The 18,093-nt window shown below is 39.7% G+C and overlaps 1 protein-coding gene across 14 annotated transcripts in view; it reads left to right on the top strand.

The window, feature by feature from the left end:
* The window catches only part of PCDH15 (protocadherin related 15), an 862,106-nt gene that overhangs the window by 635,609 nt on the left and 208,404 nt on the right, over positions 1-18,093 (top strand). For all 14 annotated transcript variants that reach the window (XR_006165419.1, XM_042793586.1, XM_042793412.1 and 11 more), the window contains one exon: positions 130-242. Coding sequence is in view for 13 of the 14 variants with exons in the window: in XM_042793586.1 (XP_042649520.1) it covers positions 130-242 (113 nt within the window). In the remaining variant the exon portion in view is untranslated. The remainder of the gene's footprint in view (positions 1-129; positions 243-18,093) is intronic.

Raw genomic sequence — 18,093 nt, 5'->3', positions numbered from 1 at the left:
AATATTTTATCCATATAATTAGCAGGATTAGGTTTTGTTCCCTTGATGACTAATGAGCAAAATAAATATATTGTTTAACTAAATCTTTCAGAAACAGCATTTGTTCAAACCTCAATATCTTCTTTACAGGTACTCCTGAGGATTATCCACAGTATTTCCATATGAATATCACAACAGCTGAACTGACACTCCTGAAGCCAATAAACAGGGATACACACCAGAAGTTTGACTTGGTTATAAAGGTAATTTTGGCCTCATTTGTATTTCCATATGCTTTTGAAAACTGCTTAGTAGTCAAAATCTCTATAGAAAATGTGGGGTGGGATTGCTTGTCTTTTCTGGGTTCTTTTTTCTTTTTCAGCCCGTCAGGCATCATCATTTAGCACAATCATGGGGAAGAAGGGCGTGAAGTATTTTTGAAAAGGGAATAAATCATGGTAGAGTTCTAGCATTTCATGTTATATTGATACTGTATGAACAAACTAAGTGCCACTTGTACATTTGCTTTTTCACAAACTCAGTTGTCCTGAGAATGCATTTGGTTTATATTTCTCATTTTCTCCAGTTCACAGCCCATGCTAGATAATGATGCAGATACAAATAATTGTCTGAGTACTGAATATTGGGAACAAGGAGAACAAAAAATCATCTCCACGTCTTGTAGCAAAGTTTGCATGGTTTTGGTTTTGGTTTTGTGTTCAGGGAGTATTAAAAAAAAAAAAAAAAAGAAAAAAGGAAGCTCACTCCAGAGCTCTGCTACTTAATAAATATCAACTGATCTCATTCAGCTCCTATTGCTGGGAAAAGGCACTTCAGTGGGGTTGGTCTTTTCAAATCCTACCACTGATCATGGCTTCCTTCCTCTTTTGTACATACTGCTTTGTACTTAGTTTTACTGACTCGATAACAGTCTGCAGTTCTTCATAGCTGAGCCAAGTGATCGAACCACAGATCAGTTAGTTGCAAAGAGTGTGTCTTTACAGAAAATCTCAAAATGTGTCTTCATCTGGTTACTGAGTCCCAGGTTTTGCAAATATAAACTATTTTCAGTATTTGCTGTTTTCTTTGCTCATTTGAGGAATAAGAGGGAAAGAATAGGAGGTGATGATAATCACTATCTAATTGCTAAACTTGTTAAATGGCGTAAGCTGTTAATTTTACTTTGAACAAAATTGTACAAAGCTGTAAGCTTTGCAGGTGAAATTTGCATGAATTGACTGCAAAAGTCAGTTCAGTAAAAACAGTCTCTAATGAGAATAGAGCAGAGTTACGTTTGGTTCTTTTGGAGACAGTCTGGAGTTGTCCCTAGTTGTTGGCTAATGACACAGAAAATTGTATAGGTTTTGCTGTATTTATTGGTAAGCAGAGGAGCAAATAAAAGAGAGAGGAATCACAGTAGTCTCTTTTAAAGTAGTAGGTCACTTGTGTGTTTATCAGTGTATTTCATGTAGAATAAAGAGTGAGCTTTCCAAACTGCAACATGTCTTAACACAGGGATGTCATAAAGCTCATGCTGTTTGCTAGTATTATTTAATCTTCTTCCAAATACAAGGGTTGCACTTGTATGGTACGCATTATTTATTTGCCTCTCCTACTCCCCTAATTTTTTGGGTGGGTTTTAGTGGTGGCACTGGCAGCATTCAGTCCCCTGGAGAGGAGCAGTTCCTTCTATGCTGGCCTACAAACCTCTTTGAAATCATGTGCCATAGTTCTGCTAGTTCCCAGCCTCAATGCTCTTGGCCTGTCATGCAGTCAGACCAAAATGCTTGCTATTCCTCAGGGAGAATCTGAGTAGGATTTTTTTTTTTTTTTTTTTTTTTTTTTTTTTTTTCCTTCAGAGCAGAAGCAAAAAGCAATCTTTCAGTCATTTGGGAGTGGGGGGAGCATAGATGCACATTTCTGCTCTTGAAATAAGGAGGGATGAAGGAACATATACAAATACGGTGTGACAGAGCGACCTGGGTCCTCACTGTGTCAGTGCCGGTGCGTGGCTGTGGCTAGTACCTGTGTAACTTATAGGAATTTTTTTTTTCTTTTTTTTTTTTTTTTTTTAATGTTAACTCTGAGCATTTATTAAGCACAGGAGAGCTAGGGACAGATTTGCAGTCTCCCTCTGTGCATCTCAGAGAAGGCAGCAGTTTCTCTGGGAAAATGGTAAGAAGTTTATTATCAACATACAGGTCCTTTCTTCTGTGGGATATAACTATGTGTTATATTCCTCAGAATATAACTGTGTATAGTAAGACAGAAGATGAAACAAAATTTTGGCTTATAGGAATTTTGAATAGCTCAATACCTTTTTAAATACTTGTGATAATTTCCTACCTCAGTTGATTATGTATGCATCAAACCTTGTATATGCTTAGAGTGAGATACTCTGTGGTTGGATTCTTTTATAATAACCTGTCTTTGAGCTTACTTCCTGTTGCGAAGTTCTGCTGTCACTGGGACAGATGAAGAAACTTGGGTGAATTAACAGCTAAATAAATATGCTAAGAAGTTACAGGTCAATGCCCTGTAGTGCTTTGTTTGTTTTGTTGTTGTTGTTGTTGTTAAAATTCAGCAGCCATATGTAGTAGCACAGTACATCAATTAAAAAAATCAGTTACACTGATCTGGTACCACATTCTGTGTGCCTAAATATCAAGCTCTATTGTTAATGGAAATGCTAATAGGCTGATAGGTTGATATTGCTGTGTTACATGTGCAGTCAAGGGAATAATAAGGAAAATTATCAGTCTCAGAGCATGATAATATGTCACCTGCTAGAAGTTTTAATGCTGTGTTGTTCAGGAACCTTTTGAACTGGTATAATGTCTCAGGCTTGTATGCATCAAATCAGATTCTTGCATTGTACCTTCTCAAGTTTGCATTTCTTGCAGTGTTGAAGTTGTTGCATCTGATTCTATTTTATCTGAAGGGTTGCAATGTGTGATGTTTCCCTTTAAACAGAAAATACGCTATTTTTGCAGGACTCACTAAATTTAATCTTTAAAATATTCCCTTTGATATCAGAAGATCTTTTTTTTTTTTTTTTTTTTTTTTCCTGCCAAAATATTATGGAAAACAGTGAAATGGAAAAGGTGGTTAAGCTAATACATGAATATTAGAATGCATGAAGTAAGGCAGACAGGAAATTGGTGCACTCATCTGTGGTATAAAAACTGCATTGCTGATAAATGTCGAATTCTCAAATAGCTAGACAATGGAAAAAGCTGAACTTCTTAATAAGAAATGCTGGTTTTCAGCCTGTTGCTATCTCCAGGAGATATGTGATGATAAGCAAGGAGGCAAACTTGTTGGCTCTCTAAGGGTAGCTCCTGTCACTTCCATTCCTTGCAAAGCAACAGGGACTTTTACAAAAGAACATGTATTTTTTTGTGTATCCCATTGAAATTTCCATGTGGCAACTGCAAGGCTGTCACAAGAAGCATGTAGATTTTAGAGCCTTTAAACTGAAAGAGCTTTCCTGTGTGAATAATTTTGTAATGAAAAACAGTATATATGAGACCCAAAATGTGTAAGGCTGTGAACATTATGAATCATATTTGTTCTTTCCCTTTACTTACCGTTACAAAAGATTTTCCCCACCCCGTAATACTGATTCCTTTTCTGAAATCAATCACTGCTTTTATAGTATGTTTTAAGTCTAAACACATATCTGTGTTGCTTAAAGATTTGTGTCCATAAAGGCAGGGACCTGCATGTCTCTGTGGAGACAGAGTGATCTCCTCTAGAGCAGACAGTCCTGCTTTGCACAAGGTAGTTGCTGGAGAAATCCAACCAAAGCTACAGTGAGAGGGAGCACGCTCTCAGCAACTTCAAAAGCTAAATAATAATTACATCTCTGATCGGCAGGCTTGCTGAAGCATCTCCTGAGATTTTCAAGGAAATAATGTATTAAAACTACATTTCCTTAACATTGTCACTACAGTAGCCATCTTTCTTCTGGAGGACAGTGATTTGTAGCAGGAAGACATATAATCTGCTTAGTCCTCAATAAAGTTAACTTCATGTCTGCTATCTCCTTGCTTGTAGAAGGGGATATAGCTGCTTGAATAAAATGGCAGCAGCTTTGATCACCTTTCTGGAAAAAACATGACCATTGCAATGTGGACATGAGAGTATGTTCTTGTTAATAGCGCTAAAAAGTGTCAGTGAGTTTCTATTTTTTTTTTTTTTTTTTTGAAGCATGTATATCATGAAACAAATAGAAGAATTAATCAAACTGAGGCACTTTGATCCTCTCCTGTTTAAACGTTGGTTATTTATCAATCAGACAAAATCTAACCTGGCAGTTCTACTAAAATCAATTTGCAAAATGGATGGACTACTGAAGGCTAGATGTGCTTACATAGTCAACGTAATACTAATGAACGGAAGTGCTACACTACAGAGGAATTTACGACACTTCTAAAAGACCAGATTTTGATAAAATTACTCATGCTGAGCGGTAATTTAATTCATAGGTACTCGCATGGCTTTCGGAGTAGGCTGAGGCTGAGGAGCTACACTACCATAGGGACTGTCAGTCCGGCTCAGAGAATGCATATGTGGAGATCTGGGGGAGAAGTTGTCACTCGCAAATCATAAAGACATTTTGCTTTATAAAATACTTCAATCCATCATGACTTCTTAGATTATTTCAGTGTCTTGTAAAGCAAAAAGTGATCCTCCTATAAATAAATAAATAGCTGTGTTATTTACTGTGATTACAGAAATTTTGTTAATTCTGTTAAGACTTAAGGTAGTCCTACTGAAAATAAGAATAGTAATAGAGAATAAAAGGAGGTAGGGAAAGTGTTTTCTTAGCAACGTTGCATAACTGGTTGATAATACAAAGCAGAAGTCAGCTCTGGTTCTTCAAACATCAATATTGTAGTGGATTGGTATCCAATAAGTAAGGAAGAATCACGAATTTTGTTCGTTCAGGATTGCTATAAAACCTGTAGGACTTGCAACAGAAAAAAAGACTGGAAGTATTTTGAGGCTAATGAAGTATAGGTATACCTTTCACTTTATGATTATAGCTCTCTAGGCTGCATTATTTACCTAGAACAATCAATACCTAAAATTTTCTTCAGTGTAAAGAAAATGCATGCCTCACATTCAAAATCAGGATAGGAATTTTATTTCTCTTGGAAGAATTGATTTTCCATTTTTAATGGCACAGGGATACTTGTGTTAATGATGAAAAATACTTTAAATATTATAACATGAGGTGGAAAAATAGAGGAATGTTTTGTTAATCTCATGCGGACACCTGTGTACTGGGGAAATTAAATTTATAATGTAGTTTTAGAATAGGTTTTCATACAGCCTGTATAGTTAATTCTTAACCACTGTCTGTTGTATTTGATTGTGTTTGTGCCATTGGGAAATTGGGAAGGATTAATGTAAATTGGACATCTCAATAAAAACTCCAATTAGATTCAGAAAAAGATAAAGGAGGGACAAAATAAGTTTCCCAGCTTCAAATAACATTTGTAGCCTGACTTTTCATTGGATCTGAGAGTTTTACAGCTCTTAGGGAATAGACTCTTACAAAAAGAATTGTTTTGTGTCTCAGTTGCCTGGTATTTTTGGTGCCTTCCCAACAGTGTTGGTAACAGAAGTGTACTTTGACACCATGCCATAGCTGTGCAAAATATTTTGGAGAATATCCTTACAGAATATTTTCCATGTCTTATGTATCTGTCTCAAAAACCTGTTATCCTCAGGTGGTGTTTCAGTCAGACTGTCATTAACCTCATGACAGATAATGCCATAGAAACAATTCTGTAGTGGGATTGCATTTCCTTGTTGTTTAGGCAGTAGCAGAAGGTCAACGCCGTGTGTCAGAGTTGAACGGGCTGTTCGAAATTCCAGTGTTACAAGAAAATTGGCTTGGGGTCCCATTCTGCAAGAAGTGGTGTTGAACTTCCCAGCAGTAATATCTACTCTGTTTACTCTTCAGGCTTGAATGTTAGAATGGAGTGTGATTTCCAATTTTTAGAAGGCTTCCCCCTGCTGAATTGGCTGTGGCATTTATATAGGCTGTGACTAGGCACAGGAGGTTTTAATAAATCAGTTGAACTTGCTTTGAGTATGCTTGTAGAGCCCGAGTATTAGCCCGACCAAATCCCATGTTAATGAAGGAAGATTGTGATGTGAAGTTTGGCTACAAATACAAAGCTCTGTCCACTGGTGCACGCATTTGATTACACAAATACTGTAGTGTTACTGGCATGGCATGAATTTGTAGGTCTGTTCTCCTGCCTGTCCCAAGAAACCACCTGGGAGCTGGAAAGGCCACTTTTCCTTTCTGATGGAGGTGCTTTGGATCAGAGAGATGCTCCTAGTATGTGTACTGGCTGTTCCAGTATAATTAAGCTCTTTGCAATGTGCATGATTTTCCTGGATATGGATCTCAGCAGAAATAGCAGAAAGCAATGCTCCCCTACTACTCACACTGGAGGTTAATTGGTTTCTCTGTTCCTGTTGGGAACTTCATTGATCTCTCCTGTCCATTGCTCTGGAGGCTGTTGAAAGCTTATTGCATTATATGAAAAGAAGGCATAGCTTCAGCAAGTCTCAGGATCAAACAGTCGTTTGTCAGTGGACAAAGGTACACTTTGAAGGCAGAAAGTAAAGTGTATATATGGCATGTTTTGTATGATCTATTCATTGAACAAAGAGTGTTTTGTGTTCAGAGTGGAAGTACAGGGAGACTTGGTGAGGATGCTTTGCCACCCACTAGCAGGTGCAGAGGGCAAGGCTAAATGACCAGTTTTAAAATTCGGGTAGGTCACTGAGCACAGCACTAGGCTGAGACCCTTTGCTTTTTAAGAAACCTGGGAATGATCACAGTGGTTGAAACACTAAAATAAAACAGCTTATTATGATCCCGGGCTATTACAGAATCCTAAAATTGCTGAGATTGGTGGACTTCTCTGGATATTGTCCAGTCCAACGCCCCTGCTCAGGTTTGAGGTGGAGTGGATGTTGAATATCTTCAAGGCTGGAAACTCCACAGCCTCTCTGGGCAACCTGGTCCACTGTTTGACTACTCTCAGATTAAAAGAGTTTTTTCTTATGTTTAAATGCAGTAACTTGCATTTCATTTTTTTTTTTTTTTTAACCCACAACTGGTCCCAGCATTCCAGATGTGTCTCACCAGTGCTAAGCAACACTCGATCCACTGGTAATGCTTTTCCTAATGCAGCACAGGTTTGCTGAAAGGACATTTTGCTCAATTCATCCACCAGGACCCCAATGTCCTTCTCTGCAAAGCTGCTTTCAAGTTGGTTGGCCCCTAACATGTATGGATGCCTGGGATTATCTCTCTCCAGGTGTAGGACTTGGCATTTTCCTTTTTTTTTTTTGAACTTCATGAGACTCTTATCTGTCCATTTCTGCAGCATGTCAAGGTCCCTTTGCATGGCAACATACCCATCAGGTGAATCAGCCACGCCTCCCAGTTTTGTATCACCTCCAAACTTGCTAAGGGTGCACTTGGTCCCATCAACTGCGTCATTAATAAAGATGTTAAACAGTGGTGGCACCACTATCGACCCCTGGCTATACCTCTATTAACTGGCCTCCAGCTGGGCTTCGTGCTGTGGGACTGGAACACTGTGTACCCAGCAATTCAGCCAGGTTTCAATCCACCTCATTGTCCATCTATCTTAGTCAATACTTCACCAGTTGGTTTATGAGATCATATGGAGACAGTGACAAAAGCATTATTCATGTCAAGATAAATAATATCCACTGTTCTCCCCATACCCACCAAGCCATTCATCTCATTGTAGAGGACTATCAGGGTGGTCAAACATGAATTGCCCTGCATAAACCCACTCTGACAACTCTCAACCTCCTCCTTGTCCTTCGTGTTTGGAAATGGTTCCCAGATAATTTGCTCCACCATGACCTTCTCTAGCATTGTGGTGAGGTGGACTGGTCTGTAGTTCCCTGGATCTTCCTTTTTGCCTTTCTTGAACATATAAGTGACCTTTGTTTCCTTCTAGGCCTCAAGAACCTCTCTTAATTGCCACTAAGCTTTCAAATGAAGTGGAGAAGGGTCTTGCAGTGACATCAGTTGGAGTGCATCCCATCAGGTCCCCTAGGTTCATATATGTTGAGTTTGTTTAAATATATACCTACCCTGATCTTCCTCTGTCTCCCTTGCTCCAGACTTTTCTGTGGGTCTCAGGGGTGGAGAATACTGGAGGCCGATCTTACCTGTAGAGACCGAGGAGATGACAACATTGAGTATGGCAACCTTTTTCATGGCCCCTGTCACTCTGTCCCACTCAGCAGCAGGCCTATGTTTTCCCTAGTCTTCCTTTTGCTGCTGCTGAACCTGTAGAAGCCTTTCTTGTTGCCATTCAGTTCCAGGTGTGCTTTGGCTTTTCTAAACCTTCACATTAACCCTAACCTGCATGCTCAGACAGTGTTTCTATAGTCCTCCTGTGACACCTGTCCCTGCTTCCAATTCTTGCAGGCTTCCTTTGCTTATGTTTGAGTTTTCTCACGAGCTCCTTGCTTATACACTCAGGCCTGCTGACAACTTTCCTTGTTTTTCTCTTTGTCAAGATGGACCGTTTTTGGACTTGGAGAAGGTGATTTTTGAAAGTCAACCAATTCTCCTGCACCCTGCTTTTCTTCAAGGCCATATCCAATGGGATCCTGCTAATTAGATTCCTGAGTTAGGTCAAAATTTGCTCTTGTGCTGTGTGCATTAGTGTACAGACTCTTTAGGGGGCACTTCCCAGCAAGGCTATGAGAGCTTTAGCTATAGTACTGTCCTACTGGAATTCCCTTTTTTATGTATGTGTGACGGTGGTGCCCCTTCAACCCTGCCTTAATGATTATGGGGTCCCTCCTGCTCATGCTTTGGTGGCTAGCCTGGGTCCACCACTTACTCACTTGGTTTTTAGTTGTCATCTCCTTGCCATGGCTGGCATAGATGCTGTTGCCCTACCTCCACTATTCTGGTAGTGAAGATGAGGATTGACTGTGGAATTGTGGAAGGACTTTGCAAGACCAAATGAGTCAGTGGTAAAATGGCTGATAAAATAAGGCATAGCTTAAAAATAAAGTGAAACAAGTCAGAAAAGATCATCCTAGCCTTATACAGAAAACAATACATTCTGGCTTGACTTGGAAATGAAATCTTGGCATTATAACTCATAACTGGGTGTGAAGGTTGGCTTATGATCTGTGGATGTTGGGAAAAAAAAAGAAGAAAAAAAAGGCAAATTGAACATTAGAAAGCATTAGGAAAAATAGGGAACAGATCAGAGAATCCAGGCTGTATATGTGTCTTGACCACAGTTCACAGCTCTGGTCTTGATCACCAGAAGGACAGAGCAGAACTGAAACAGGTTCATATCAGGTAAGGAAGGAAGAAGACATGATAAAATACAGTGTCACAGTTCTGAGAGTGAAGAGGAATCAATACTTCACTGTCTCCTGCCATGCAAGGGCTAGGAGTTACCAAATGAAACAAGTAGGTGGCAAGTTTAAAACAGACAAAATAAGGTTCTTCTTCATCTAATATAGTTTGTCTGCTTTGACAGGCAGAGATGTGGAGCTGAAAGTTGACATGGGCTCAAGGGGAGACAAGGCTGGCTCATGGAAGAAAAATCTATTGATATAAAGAGAAATCCAGGGTAGTCTGAGCTGCTTACACTCTTCTCTAGGATTCTGTCTTTGGCTGCAGCTGCAACCATGATTTTGCACTGGACGGATTATTGATCTGATCTAGTACAATTGTTTTTATGATGTTCTGCTATGAGTTTCAGAAGAACACAATGCTAGCAGGCAATGAGATGATATGCATCCATTGAGTCTCACTAGACCGGAAATTCCTGGACTGCTGTTACAAAAATGGTCCAAAGCCAATGGTTTTTGAGATTTAAAAAGTCCTGTATTATCTAAATTTTTTCACCAGTTCAGAAACTTCATATTTGCAATGTTCAGTAGGTTTCTGTAACAATGTCAGCCTCCCACTCTTCTCATCCTGTTTTGAACTCTTGGCTCCATGCATCTGTTGACCATTATTTGTTATCTTTGTTCAGGGTAGTTCTAATTTTCCCCTCTTCCATCTTAAAGAATGTATTTTCTTGCATTTAAGAAGATTTGAGCTTATTCTTTGCTCTTCTAAATTTTAAAATGATGCAAATATGGATTTCAGTCTTAAGAGTAATACCTCATTTATTTAGTTTGATCTATATGATAAAGACTTATTAGTTTGAAGTAGATGTCTGGGATGAAGCAGTTGAGAAGTCTGAGAAAACTGCACAGTGATTGCTATTGAATAGCTGTCTAGAAAGTAACCTATGTGTTAAAAAGCTCTTCTTCCTAATTATTGGTGTTTTCTCTCAAATTTCTCGAGTACCATGTGGAAAGTAAAGTATAGACCCATGATAAGTATGTTTTTTCCAAAAAAAATTTTGCCCTCGTTCTGGAACTCATTTGGTTTTCTGTCTCTTTTTCGAAATGCAACTGAAGATAGTCTCTGATGTTCCTGCACAACAGTCGAGATGTATCAGCTGTAATGGGAAACAGGGTGATTGCTCTGCCTCATTATAGAACATGAACCGAACAAATGAGAGTGTTTCTGTACTCATGGTGACTGATCAGAAAAAGAACGGAAGAAATATATTTTTATTAAACAGTTACTCGATTCACTTCCTGACAATGACGAAATCCTCAAAATCATTAGTTCGGTTGAACTGCTGTGCATCTCCTGTAGGTATTAAGTACAATAACTGGTTTATAAATTGGCTTTTCAAATGTTCATCCCTTACGTGAACTCAGTATTCAGTTGCTTCTCTTGGCTTATCACTGTCACAAAAGCATAACTAGTCCAAATAGTCTAGAAATTTCTGTTCTCTTTGAGGTGACCTTTTTTTCTGTCTTTTGTGTAATACAGTGATGTAGATCTAAAACTGCAAATCTGAGTGCAGAGACGGGTTTTGTGTTTGTGAATAAGGTGAGAAAAAATAAGGGTGCAGGAAAACCAAACCCTTTCCTATACATCAATAAAATGTGTCTTCATAGCAGTATTTCTCCAAAGTTACCACATTCATGTTGAAAAGAGCAAGTTTTTCCCTTGTTAGCAGCATCTCAGCATGGTAAATGTTTTTCCTGCCTTTAGAGCATTGTCACAGATACCCATTAGAAAGCCCAGTGATTGTGAGTTAAGATTGACCCCAAATTGTGTGTCATCACTCACAGAGCAATGAAAATGTTAAAAACCAGAAGTGGTAAATTCTGTAATGGTTTTATTTACCGAAATAGCTGTATTTCCTTTCTGCAGTAAATACACATTTTTTAAATTTAAAACTTAAACATCTATCACTTAAATCTTGGCATAATGACTTCATAGTTGGCATTTTCTTTAACTGAAGGGAAGAAAGAAGAGTTTAATCATTTGGAAAGTTGGGCAGCTGTAAGCATTACTGTTCACTGCACTACAGCATCATAAAGCCTTGCTCATATGGAAGTCACCCTTGATACATGAATAAAATAAATGTATGTTTTGGTATGTTGTTTTGTTTTGTTTTTTTTTTTTTTTAAGCATAGTGTCTAGACACGTTACGTGCCAGTTTCATTTCGCTGTCACATCACAAGCTCCACTAATGGTAAAGTCAAATTTCTTCTGTGTTCTAAAGATACTCTCTGTTTCTTGTCCTTAAGCCAATTTTCAAACCATTTCAATAGTTCTTTCCTTGTGCTGTACTTTCTGACCTTATAAAATAATCCACTGTGTGATATACAATCCTAAAGCTTACCCTAAATCTAGATAAATTATATCCCTAGTTTCACTCTTCTCCTCCCAGTTCAGTTATGCACTTAAATGTAGTGACTTTGTCAGACCTGACCTTCCCTCTCTGTATCTGTGCTGACTGCCCCTTTTTTTTTTAAATTACATTGGTTTAAATACTATATAATGTTTCAAACTTCTTTGCAGCTTGAAGTCAAGTTTAAGTTTGAGTGTCTGAAGTTCCTGGGCTCTTTTCTTGTTCTTATATTAAATAGAAAATGTGAAGTAGCTTGCCTAAAGTTCTCCAGTACTACAGCTCCTTCAGTGAGCTATCAAATGTGTCTGCCAGAGGCTTTTCCTTCCTTCTTTTATTGTATCTCCTGAAATGCTAGGGTGTAATCAATGGCAGGGGAAGCTCAGAGGATTTTGGTGTTCTTTAGAAAGGAGATGAGTGCAAGACTGGAAGTAATTATGGTAACTGGATTTGGCATTATGGTTCTCGTGGGGATGGTTGTGAAAGGGTAACTGGACTGAAAACGTGACACAACGTATAGGATACACAAAGATGGTTGTTCAGTCAGGCAGTGGTATCTATGAGAGAGTCTCTACTAGCCTGCTAGGGCTTCTGTCCACTTTGTTTTGCTTGGTATTTTCTGGCAGTGGCGGTTAGTGTAATTCTTTTTACAGCATGCTTAAATGGATGCATCAGTTCTAAACGCAGCATTAACTTCCGATAGCAGAACAACATTCTCAGTTACCTTTCAGAAAAACCAAAGCTCACTTTTTAGATATATTGTGAACCTTCTTCAGGTAGCATTCTATTTCTTTTTTTGCCTTCTGCGAATATTTAAATATCTAGGATGCAGTGGCATTTTTTTTAATGAGACTGTATGCAGGATGGTGCAGATATTTTTCAAGCTTTGTCTCAGTCTTAAGTGAAACAGTTCTGTGTTAGACTATAGGTATTATTATCACTGAATTGGAGGAAATAAAAGGCATAGTGTTCTTCTATGCAATTATTTCCAAGTAAGCCATGATTTTTGAATGTCATATAAAAAAATAATAAGTCTAGCCATAGAATAAAAATTCAAAGTTATATTTATCCACCAAAGAAATTTTTCATCTACTTTATGCATTCCATGAGTGATAACAAAATTAAGTTCAAGTATGTTGTTGTGACTTAATGCATTTCGCATACTCCGTCTGCAGGGAAAAAGTAATTATTTGATCACATTTTTAAAGAAACAATAACCCAAAGCTAGCCTGGTTAGTATAGGTATAACAGGCTTAGGCTACAGAAGCACAAGGAGAATAATGCCTAAAATCCATTTTGTTGAATAAAAGTATTAAGTTGCTCAGGGAATTAAGAGGATTGTGATAGGATAGAGAAAATCCCTTTAGGACCCAGCTGTAATTTGGAAAACTGTGGTTGTGGAGAAGACAAGACTGGTGGCACTAATTTAAGCAAACCCTTTGGTCAAGCAGCGCATGAAAATGTTCATTTTAATGGGCTGATCGGTTGCATGGGTTCCAAGAAAAATTCTTGGGGCTGATTTTCACCTAGTCTATTTTCACCACTAGTATTTATTCTTTTAGTTTTGCACCTTTTTTTAGGTTTCAGACATTATTGTCCCAGTTATTTATTAGATGGTGATAACTTACCTTCATTTTTTGGGTCAGGAGGTCTGTGATAAGTTGTATTGTCATTTTAGACAGTACTTCCAATCTTTTCACCCTTGTGGTAAACAGAGCATGTCTATTTTAACTGGATCAGAAAGGCAATATCTGATTTTTAAAAATTGCCAGCAACATGCTGTTATGTGGGTAGTTACATGTGCCAGTTTTACCACCAAATCAAGAAAACCACAGAACAAGAAGAATATGGGAATACTTAGTGCTGCTGCTTAGAATATGCCCATATTCCTTTTTGTCAGTGTAGTGAGTTTTTTCCCAGATCTAAAGATTGCCCATGTGTACATGTGCTAGAAGGGGGCGTTTTCCGGAGGGAAGTTTAGAGACTTTCAGGCTTGATAAAGGTTGCATGCAAAAGGAAGAAGAAAAATTTCTGAACCTGAGTTTCTTGAAGCTTGACTTTTACACCAAGGAAGGAATGATCCCTGTGAGGAAATATTTAAATCAGCAATGATGAAATGCCAGTCTGCTCCCCAGAGTGTTTCTATATTTTCTCAAATAGCTATTTAATGTAGACATCCCAGCAGCCAGAGGGATAAATAAAATGGAAGCCTTATAGTCAATCTGCTCTATAATGGTCTTTAGGGGAGATATTTCAAGGTAACATATCCAAAATTTCATTTCAACAGGATTTCTTGTAAAATTCATTCACTGTTCCCTCCACCCTAAAAAAATCTTGTCCATTCTTAACAATGTCACTTCTGTCCAAGTGCTAGGTGATGGGCAAGTGTCGTCTTGTCATATTGACCAGATGAGATCTTTTGGAGGAAGGGTAAGCATCATCATCATGAGTGCTGTTGAAATACTTAAAAGGTCTCCACAGTTTCTTCTCGGTTTAGTCACCACTACAGTTGCAGACTATATGAAATGATGCTGTTAAATAGCTAACAGAGAAATCTGTTTCCAGTGTGAGTGCCTTTGCTCAGACCCCTCCTGAAGTTTACCAGGGGTGGTTCACACTGGGCAGCTGCCTGCAGCACCGCTCATCAGCACCGGGCTCTTGTGCAATCCTGTGGATCTGCTGCTTCTGGAGGAAATGTCCACCTACCTTTGCTTTCCTTAAGTCTCTGAGACCTCCTTGTAGATCAATTTGCAGGTCTCACCCCTATCCTTCCACACTGCATGTATATATAGCCTGTCACCTGAAGAAGAAAAGTTACTTATGTCCCAACTGTTGTTAAGATGCATTAAGTTCATGTTTATCCCTGTGCACCACTTTCCCCTCAGCTCCACTTGCTCATCCTCCTGTTGGGATTGGAGGGTGGAGAGAAAGAAGCATATTTTTCATTTTTATTGATGCTGGAACTGCCTGTGAAGAGTGGGCATGTAACATGCCCATTACTGGTGCTGATACTGCCAGAAATGCACCAGCTGATGGTGTTTGCAGGTATGTACCTTGCAATTTTTATCATAAAACAGTGCGTCATGAAGAAATATATTTACAAGGAAGTGACGCACCTTCTCTGGACTTGCAACAGGCCTGGATGAGGGATGAAGGTTGCTTTACCCAGAGGAGCATTTCTCTACATGTGCAGAAACATGCTGAAAAGCATTGCATGAAGAGAAAAGCCCAGGCATCCTGTAATTCAGACTCTGTCGGTGCTATGCAGTAGCTGAGCAGGGACACTGAGAGCTAGAGCTTTGGATTTAGGCCCCTGTATTTCACCTACAGTCAGCTCTGTACTCTGAAGTTATTCTTGTGGATCTGTTTCTTAGCCTTTCCTCTTTACCAGCTATGTGGAGTTAAGATGCCTGCATGAGTACTGAAGCCATAAAGAACAGAAAAGAAAGCCAGGATATTTCCCTGTAAGACTGACAGATAGCAAATGCCATAGTACCTTACTGTAACCTTAAGGATGTGACAGTAAAATTGTGCTGCCTTCCATGTAGCAACCAGGTTTTTTGAGAATCTGTCCATGCAGCCAAGTCTGTTATTGCTCTATAGGCAAGAGCTTCCTATATGCAGCAGTGATTGGATGTCAGGAATTTGTTGACCCAACATTATGGTAGTCGTAGTTGGCAAAGGCTGACAGAAATCCAGTTTAAAGAATCTTGAGCTGAATATTTTGAATGAAGATAATCTGAATTTGACATATGCCACCATTACCTTCACTGGATGCTGAGAAAGACCTTTAAAGCGTAATGGGCAGAGCCTGGGAACAGGCAGGGTAATCCTTATAACAGTGCTACTTCTGGTTTTGTAGGTGGGTTTTGAATGCATGATGGAAGGGTGCTGAGAGAAGTTTTAGCTGTGTTGGAAGAGGTGGGAACCATCTTCCCAGGAAGTCAAAGCTGTGAATTAACTGCTCAGAAATATCAGCTGGAATGGGGAGGCAGGGACCCACTGCATTGCTTCAGGCCAGTGGCTGGAGAGGATTCAGGAACAGAAGCGAGAGGCTGATGAGGTAAAACAGAATCAAAGCTGAAAAGAGAAAAGGTATCTTCTGTATGGCAGGTTAGGTAAAGTTGTGCAGTCTGTGTCTGGCTGCTCTGCCGAATACTTGAGCCATAACCACGAGGGTTGCTAGGAGTTGTTGGGGGCTTTTTCTGTTTTTTTTTTTTTTGTTTTTTTTTTTTTTTTTTTTGTTTTGTTTTTTGTTTGCTTTTCTTTTTATTTCTAATTAGCCTATTGAAATTCAGTGGGGAAATCAACTCTGAGGTCCTGTGGAGAAGCAGCAACATGGAAGTGTCTTGGATAAACTGCGAACGGTTTGGTTTTCTTGCATCTTATGACAGGCTTTCTGGACTACATAGTCCTGAAGTGTTGTACAAGGGCGCGGTGTAAAAATTACATTCCTTGATTCCATAGAGAAATAGGAACCCTGAGTTAAAGCAAAGGTGACTGTGTTTTGCTCTCCATTAGACGATTCTCTGAGACAAGACTATACTGCTTTGCACAGTGGGAGATAACATGGTGAACCTGGGGTGTGTGGGATGGAGAAGAGAGGTGCTTCCAGCTCTGAATACTGCCAATAGCCTGCTAAGTCTTCTTTGCCCCCAGCATTCCTTGGCAGCTGTGCCCCCCCCGGACTGTCCGGGTGTCCTCACCATGGGTCTGTCCAGCTCTCCTGTGCTTTTCCCTCTTCCAGTGGCAATGAGCACAGGGAGCAGAGATGGTGCAGCAGGAGCACCAGAGCATTGCCTACACATCAGTGTCCATCTGGAGGTTGTTCTGTTGCCAAAGGTTAGTTTATCTCACAAAACAGATCCCTGCTAGTTCAACAGGAAAGAAAATTCCGTATTTTTCTTCATTTTCCTGAAGATTCAGGGAGTCTGCTGCATTTCTTTCTCCTTTTGGGGGGGAACTGTTTTGTCTAATGCTTTGAATAAGTGATCTTCATGTTCTTTCTGTATAGAACATTTCTTCATGTTGGTAACCCACTCAGATGCTCATCACTCATTGTACAATATCTCTGGTGAGACTGGTTTCCTGTCATCTTCCATAAGGGTAACATTATGTATTGGCCACTACAAATATAAGCATTCTGTAAACTGCATGTAAATACTGAACACTGCAGTTACACTGTTGAAGAAGCAGATTACATAACAAACATAGCTAAACATCTTTGATTTGCGAATTGGAACATTTCACATTATTTTGTCCTGTTTTTTCCCTTAGGTGCACTTAACTGCTTAACCAAAGAGTAGTTGCAAGAGCATAATTCTGTGCTGCTTTTTGTGTATCCTGAGGGTACTGTGAAGGTACCTGCTGTTCTCTCATAGGTAGTGTTCCTAACAATGTGAAAGTCTAAAGTCTTCATTGCCATGTGTGTCACTGTGATGAAGGCTTCATTGCACACTTTTTCACTTTATTAGTGCCTACTTATGATGGTATATCTTCAATCTAACTGTCTAGCCAGCTTCAGTGCAGACTGCTCTTTTCACTGAAGAACCATGAAGCCCATTTAAGTTCATATAATATCCTTGGGTTTATTTGAAAGATCACTCATTGTTTTGACAGCGAAGCATGTTCTTCTGGGGACTAGAACTGTAATGCTTTGTGTCCTTGTGGTTTGAGCCCAGAGGGCAACTGAGCACCATGCAGATGCACACTCCCCCCTTCCCCCTCAGGGATGGGAAGGAGAAAATAGGGCAGAAAGCTTGGGAATCAAGATATGGGCAGGGAGGGATGGCTCACCCATTATGGTCACCAGCAAAAGACAGATTCTTTAGGGGAAGAAAAAGAACGTCTCTAATTCAAACACTAACAACAACACTTAACAGACAGTGTAGGACAGTGAGAAGCATTGTCACATCTTGAGAACATCTTCCCCCCACCCCTCCCTTCTTCCCGGGCCCAGCTCTGCTCCCAATATCTCTAGTTCCCCTCACCAGCAGCTCAGGGGGCAGGGAGTTGGGGGTGCAGTCAGTCCCGTTGCTCTTTCCTCCTCAGGGGGAGAACTCCTCACATTCCTCCCCTGCTCCAGCATGGCCCCTTTCTCACAGGAGACAGTCCTCCATGAACTTCCTATGATGTGAGTCCCTCTCATGGGCCACAGCATTTCCCAAACTGCTCTGGTGTGCGTCCCTCCTGCGTGTTGCAGTCCTCCCAACACTGAACAACAACTCTGAACTACAACTTCTTCCCTCAGAGTCCCGGCCTTCTTTGAGTGCAGCCCTCTGCTCCGGCGTGGGGTCCTCCACGG

The sequence above is a fragment of the Tyto alba genome, unplaced genomic scaffold (assembly GCF_018691265.1).
Source record: "Tyto alba isolate M040663 unplaced genomic scaffold, T.alba_DEE_v4.0 Super-Scaffold_1, whole genome shotgun sequence".
In the NCBI taxonomy this organism is placed as follows: domain Eukaryota; kingdom Metazoa; phylum Chordata; class Aves; order Strigiformes; family Tytonidae; genus Tyto; species Tyto alba.
This window is presented reverse-complemented; position numbering and strand designations above follow the sequence as displayed.